This window comes from Gekko japonicus, unplaced genomic scaffold (genome assembly GCF_001447785.1).
Source record: "Gekko japonicus isolate JY-2015 unplaced genomic scaffold, Gekko_japonicus_V1.1 scaffold219, whole genome shotgun sequence".
NCBI lineage: Eukaryota > Metazoa > Chordata > Lepidosauria > Squamata > Gekkonidae > Gekko > Gekko japonicus.
The window spans coordinates 1,116,717-1,124,151 of NW_015165241.1; the positions used below are offsets into that span (position 1 = coordinate 1,116,717).

Sequence of the window (7,435 nt, forward strand, 5' to 3'; positions counted from 1 at the left end):
TCACAAGCAGTTCTCGAAATAGCTCTCTCAGTCCCACCTACCTCACAGGGTGTCTGTTGTGGGGAGGGGAAGGGAAAGGAGACTGTAAGCCGCTCTGAGACGCCTTCAGGCAGTGAATGGTGGGGTATAAATCCAATTAGTTCATAGGCTCAGAAATGGGCCGTAGAAGTCCATAAAGGCCTTTAGATCCTGGCATGTTCTTGATGCCATTGGAAGCAAGATAGAGCCTAGAGTTCTTGGGGTTTGCTGTGTCCCCCCCAACCCACTGATTCTGCCCCTTGGCTGACTCCATGAGGAGATGTCCTTTTTATGACTCTGGTTGCAAAAACCGTAAGAAGTAATAAATAAATTAAATGGGTCAGTTCCAACTCAGACAGAGAGGTCTGCCCAGCACTGCCAAGAGGCTGAGAAATCCAGGGTATAAAATGACTTTCTGAGGTTGGCGAATTGGATTTAGAGCCCTCTATTCCACTTTTCATCTTACGAGCTATTAATTTTTTGATGACTGCACACTATTTTACTACTGAGATGCATTTACATGCTTTCTGTGTGCTTTGCTTCTTTCTCAGCCATTACATTGCTGAAAGACAAGGAACCTGGGGCCTTCATCATTCGAGACAGCCACTCTTTTCGGGGAGCCTACGGATTGGCCATGAAAGTTGCTTCTCCACCTCCTGGTGTGGTGCAACAGAGTAAGAAAGGTACTGCCTTCTTGCCCATATGGAAGATGGAGTCCTTATGGAATCTCATTGAATGCCTAGGTTGGATACAAATACGCACACCAGCCAGTGCTGAAAATCCAGATGCTCGTCCTTTGCCTAGATATAATTTCCAGGCAAAGTCTGAATGCTAATCCTGCATCAGATGTGAGATTTCATGCTTAAGGGCCACCATAAAGGCCTGGAATCTCTTTGTTTTCAAAACAGGCTCAGAATGTGTTCTTAGGAACTACTGATCCCACACAGAGACTAAGATTTGGCCTAGAACCTAAAGCTTTCTGTAACCTTATTGAGCAGTGGCAGGAATATATCCAAATCTAATCAAAGGTTAATTAACGGCTTTTGCCAGCTTAAAATACAAAAATAAAACAAAATACACACATAAGATATGGGTTAAAATAGTTAACTATAAAAAGTTAGAACATACGGATTATGGATTAAGATTAAGAGTCATCTTCTCTCTACGTATTGCAAGACAGGCTGCCCAATACCCAGCAGCAGCCTGGGAAACTTCTGAGTCCATGTCCGAGAGGAGGAAATGTTGAATCCAGTCCGGGCTAAAAATTTCATGCGAGGCTCCTCATACCAACAGCCCTGGAGTAGGACATGTTGTAGAGTTTCTACTTCAAGCGCGCCACATGGACAAAAACGTTGGACAAAGGGGATTTCATTAAATCTGCCCTTTAAAATCGTAGGCAGTAGGGAAGCACTCCTCGCTAAGGAAAAAGCCTTTCTTTGCTCGGGATTCTCACTGTGGAATAAGTACGTCGCTGGAGCTGAATTATTTCTGAGGGGCCCAATACATGTAAACGAGGGGAGCTTGGCCAAAGAATATTTCATCGTCTGCTACCCAAATGACTGGTTCACCACAAGCACATTGTGAACCTGAATGGAAAATGAATCTCCCCCATCTGTCTCACATGTCAACGTAACATGTTGTGTGAGGGCAGGGCCTCAGAGTCCTTACTCAGATGGTTCTTGCCCCATGAATAGGTCAACTGAGGACCAGCTTGTGTTGCCTCTTGCACAGCCACTGCTGGATTCCAGAAACCAAATATACAAGGGCCACAAGGTCTTCATTTACTACTGAGAGCCAGTTTGGTGTAGTGGTTAAGTGCGCAGACTCTAATCTGGGAGAACCGGGTTTGATTCCTCACTCCTCCACTTGCACCTGGCTGGATGACCTTGGGCAAGCCGTAGTTCTGATAAGAGCTGTCCTTGAAAAAGGGCAGTTTCTGTCAAGAGCTCTCTCAGCCCCACCGACCTCACAGGGTGTCTGTTTGGGGAGGGGAAGGGAAAGGAGTTTGTAAGACGCTCTGAGACTCCTTCGGGTAGTGAAGGGCGGGGTATAAATCCAATCTCTTCTTCTTCTTCAGAGCCAGTTTGGTGTAGTGGTTAAGTGTGTGGACTCTAATCTGGGAGAACCGGGTTTGATTCCCCACTCCTCCACTTGCACCTGCTGATGTGACTTTGGGTCAGTCACAAGCTCTGGCACAGCTGTTCCTGAAAGAGCAGTTTGTCTCAGAGCTCTCTCAGCCCCACCCACCTCACAGGGGAGGGGAAGGGAAAGGGGTTTGTAAGCCGCTCTGAGACACCTTTGGGTTGTGAAGGGCCATGGGGTATAAATCCCATCTCTTCTCTTCTTCTTCTTCTTCATGCTAGCTGTCAATGTCAGCTCAGCAGGCATCATCTGCCAACATAAATTGAAGACATTTTTTCCCTGTTTTCTCTCTGAAGGACAGCAAGATGTGACTTCATGGCCTTAAACAGAACTATAAGGCTCACAGGAAACATTGAGAAACCATACTGAAATCCTTATTTGTCCCCACAGGAGATATCACCAATGAGCTAGTAAGGCACTTCTTGATAGAAACAAGCCCCAGAGGTGTGAAATTAAAAGGATGTCCCAACGAGCCTAACTTTGGTAAGTCTGGCAAGCAATCCCCCTTTCTTGTATGTAGAGCTAGCTACTGTGTCCCAGCCTGCCCTCTTGTGGAGGTTATGATGATAACCAACATGTAATAATATCCCTGGCCTTCTAATGGTGAAATATTAAACAAGAGTTGGTGAAGTTACAGAAATTTGGGTTAGGGAGAGTCACTCTCAGGAACTGAAAATGCCATTGTTCAATATTCATTTTTTTTGCTTATAGATTGAGCACTGTCCGGTGACAGCTGACCTTGCCACAATCCCATTAGTATCAGTGATGCTGTATTTCCATTGGTTGGCTCTTTTATTACACCTGTTGTCAAGATGTCTCCTTTTATCTTTTAGTATCGTCTTGCACGATGGCTAGATTTAAATTTTCCTCATGCTTATTTATTTGTTGACTTCATCTATCTGATGGATTAGGCTCTTGCTTGCAAAAAACCTTATGCTATAAGAAATTTCTCAGTCTTTAAGTATCACAGGTAACTTTTCCTTCTTGCTGCAAGAACAAAATGCAGAAACTCAACAGCATTTAACACATGTACTTTGCTTCTGTTAAGGAAAATATTTGACTATTGTAACATGCTTGTTAATGAACAAACTTTAATCAAAGGTTTCTAAGTGGTCTCCAGCACAGCCTCTTATAAGCATAGTATCCTTCAGAGGGCAGTGATTTCCTTGGTGAATGAAGAACAGGGATTGCCTTTCTCTCCTTCATACATGATTATCTGCCCTTTCCTCTGGGTTGAACTGAATTCTCCTGTAATATAGCATTGCAGAAGAGACAAGGCTTTACTACTGGTTTTAGGAAGGCCATTCTGAGAAACAGTTCCAAGAGCTGTCAGTTTAGAATTCATTCCTGACTGTATACACATTCCTGACTGTATCCAATAATGATATCCATATTTGACAGCGCCATTAGAGTAGAGGCAGACAAACTTGTTGTTCTCCAAGTTAGTACCAAAGGTTTTGAAGTTCAGGGTGCCTCATAAACAGGAAATGCACCAGCAAGCTGCCATCCTTCTTCCGTGCTAACAGGTATCATGTTTGAACAACAGGAAGAAGTCAGCCGTCTAGAATTCCAGAGGAGTGCCCATGTTAGTCTGTTGTAGCAGAAATAAACAAGAGTCTTGTAGCACCTTCAAGACTAACTTTTAACATTCTAGAATAAGACTTTTGTGGACTAGAACCCACTTCTTCAGAAAATTTATACTAGAATAAAAACTTGTTAGTTTTTAAGAGCCACAAGACACTTGTTTAGTTTTGAAAATCTGCTCCTTTAGTTTTGAAAGTCTGCTTGATCTATGAAAATTTGCTACTATCATAAGTCTCCTCTGAAATGGAATAGATCTTCATAACCTGATTGTGTTGCAGCCTACTTACTAGCAGCGGGTGATATCCTACATTAGGCTCCACAGACTTCTTTCAGCCTAAAAGAGCCTTCCTCCATCTCCAGTGGTTCTTCCATAGGAGAAACTACTGAAGAGAGAATAGGCAGCATAAGAAAAGTTTAAATCATGACACTATTACATAGTAGAGTAGTTATGTCTGCTAAATTAGTAAGGGATTGTAGGGACAGAGTTTACAATCTGACCCTGGAAGTTGAGGCTTAATGTCTGTCATTCATTCAACTTGTATAAACATCAGTAAGGAATCCAGCACCCATAGCCCTATGATGGTTTCTGACACTGGTTTCTGAATGCTCTCAAAGTCATACTCCCAGCTGCCTTTAGCTTTCAACATTTATCCTTTTCTCTCCCCAGGTTGCCTGTCAGCTCTGGTATACCAGCACTCCATCATACCTCTGGCTTTGCCTTGCAAGCTGGTCATTCCTGACAGAGGTAAGGGCTTTTGCATCAAGAAATGCACATAGGGACTATGGGACAGAGGAACAGAGTACACACAAATAATTCCTTGGGAGAATGTGTGGGTGCAGTCGGTGCTCTAGACTTCTACGAAGAGGAGGCACAGTTCACATACAAAAAGTAAAATCAATCAAACACGCAAAAATCCACATTAGACATAAGTAACAAAGACAGATGTCCTTTAAAAGTTAACCACCTGTACAAAAAACATGGTGCTGGATTCCTGCTTGAAGCCGCACGGTGGCAGTAGGGAGCAAACCTATTGCCAGTTGGAGTCTAGCATTCCAGGCTCCTACCAGGGCTTCAACAGAGTTATTGTTCAGACTCCTCAGATCTACCAAAGCATCCTTGAAGCCATTTGGATCCCTCAGCCTCTGAGGACAGACCATTGTAATTGGACCATCACCTCTGCTGGGAGGAGAAAACCACAACCATAGCACAGGTTATATATCCAGTCCCTTTACTAGACCTCCAGAAATCAGCTCAGTAAAAAAAAATCTAGTAAATTAATCCTCTCATGGGTTGAACACAATAGTCCTTGGAACAGACCCATGGTGGCCTTAAAATATTTCATATAGCTGGACAAAGATTGTTGAAGTCCTCCAGGTACAATAGGCCTGAAATTCTCCAGCACTGCATGAGAGACTGCTTCCACTAGTTCACATAGGGCCCTCTTTGGCAAGCAAGGGGAAAAAACACAAGCAAGATACCCAACATGTCCCTGGAACCCAACAGGAAAAAAGTATAATGGAGACAGGCAATAAAGACTCACTATGATCCCTCCACTCTCTCTAAATCTACTTTGTGGTTGATGAAGGACTGCAAAATTGGCCAGGGTTAAATTACAACAGATGTAATGAGTTTTTTCCACCTAGGTCTTGGCCATGTATGCCAGGTTTTATCTCCCTTAAGATACCACGTAATATGGGCCCCCATGTGTACAGAAGTTCTTTTCTAGAACATAAGTATCACACAGAGAGCTCTCCAAATAGCATAACAGTTTGGAGAAGGGTGTAGCTTACTGGTAGAGCATCTGTTTTGCATGCAGACAATTCCAAGTTCAATCCCTAGCATCTTTAGCTAAAAGGATCAGGTGGTAGGTGATATGAAACCGATGATATGTGATATGGTAGGTGGTAGGTGATATGAAACTGAGACACCGATAAGCTGCTTCCAGTGTGATAGCTGGATGTACTGTTTCCCCTCAGCCACACAGTGGCTGCAGGACTGTTAGTTAAAAAATATAGGAGAGCCAGTTTGGCCTTGGAATGCTGATGGGGGCAGGAGGGCTTCTGCCTAACCCCTTCCCGATGCTTTCCCATGCCAAACTGCACAGAATACTCTATGTGGAGCAGGAAGAAAATGGGGAAATAATTCTGCCCGAGTGCTGTTTCAGTGTGGGAAAACAGCTGGGGGGGGGAGGCAGAAGCCCTTCCTCCCCATATCGTGATGCTCCAAGCCAAAATGGGCTCTCCTTTATTTTGTACCAGACATTTCCCACAGCTGCTGAGTGGCTGCAAGGAAACAGCATGCACATCTAGTTTGGCCCTGAGTAAGCAATACTGATCTTGATGGACCAATGATCTTATTCAGTACAAGGCAGCTCCATGAGTTCAACAACCCCTGGAAGCCAAAGTTCTGCATCAGAGGGACAGCATCCCCCAATGCTATTCCAAGAGTGTCTCCTGAAAAGTGACAATAACAGAAGTATTGAAAGCCAGCAGCGCCAGACCAATCCAGCTCTTTGCTTGTTACTTAGTTACCAGATGGTGTGAGTTTTCCCTCTTTCTAGCTGGTAACCCACAGCACCTATCAGAGTTCCAGAAAGGCAATTCATAGGAGGGCTGGGTGTATAGATGGAGCAACAAGCCCCAACCTCCACTGCTGGTAGCTGGGTAGATTGCTCTGCCACAGTAACAGTCCAATCCTATGCATATTTAATCAGAAGAAAGACTTACTGGGGAAGGAAGGCTGCTTGGTATAGTCCAGTTTCATCAGATCTCAGAAGCTAAGCAGGGTCAGTAGCAGATCACCTCTGCTTCAATCTGTTGGTTTTAAAGATACTGTAAGCAGGGCCGGTGCCAGACTTTTTTTCGCCTTAGACCCACTGCTAACCAGATTTCAAAAACAGATGAATTGTAAGAAAAATGAAAAGCACAAAACTTGAAATTGCTATTTTTTTAAAAAATTGCGAGAATAATTAATACAATAATCTTTGGTTTTCTTTCTCAAACAGAAAACAGTTTTAGCACACAAATCACAAACCATCTCTATATAATAATACTCTTAGCGTATTGGCCATTTCCAGCTCTCCCATTGGCTGTGCAATGCACTCCAACACCCATTGGCCCCTCAGCCGCCACTGAAGAGTACTCGCGTGCCATTGGCTGGGTTCTGGGTCTGCTCCTCTTCCCCACCCACTCCCACTTCAGCCACTGTTCCCTGTCAGAATAACTGGCAAACAGCTGTCTCTCCTGACAAAGACACTTCTCCTGCTTGGCTCCTCTGTGGGACTAACTTTTTCCTCAGTGGCTGTTGGTAGGTAACTAAGCTTGGTTCTGTCAGTAAAAAGACAGAGGAAGGAAACCCTTTCCAGGTCTTTGTGAGGAACTCATTGGGACCAGTCCTGACTAGGGTTGCCAGCTCCAGGTTGGGAAATTTCTGGATATTCTGTGTCTAAGGAAGCCAGTCTAAGGAAGCCAGAGATTGGGGAGGGGAGAGGCCTCAGCTGAACAGAATGCCATAGAGCCCACCCTCCAAAGCAGTTATTTTCTCGGGAGTGGGGAGAGATCTGTTGTCTGGAGTTCAGTTGTGATACCCAGCAATCTTCAGGCTCCACCTGGAGGTTGACTACCCTAGGCATAGCAAAGCAGAGTCTGCCAGACCCAGGTTCTTACTGTGGAAGCTGTGATTTTGGACCAG

The 7,435-nt window shown here is 44.3% G+C and overlaps 1 protein-coding gene across 1 annotated transcript in view; it reads left to right on the plus strand.

Moving 5' to 3' along the window:
* The window catches only part of TNS1 (tensin 1), a 432,414-nt gene that overhangs the window by 422,512 nt on the left and 2,467 nt on the right, over positions 1 to 7,435 (plus strand). The window contains exons 26-28 of the mRNA XM_015410026.1: positions 570 to 701; positions 2,551 to 2,643; positions 4,412 to 4,489. Coding sequence (XP_015265512.1) covers positions 570 to 701; positions 2,551 to 2,643; positions 4,412 to 4,489 — 303 coding nt within the window. The remainder of the gene's footprint in view (positions 1 to 569; positions 702 to 2,550; positions 2,644 to 4,411; positions 4,490 to 7,435) is intronic.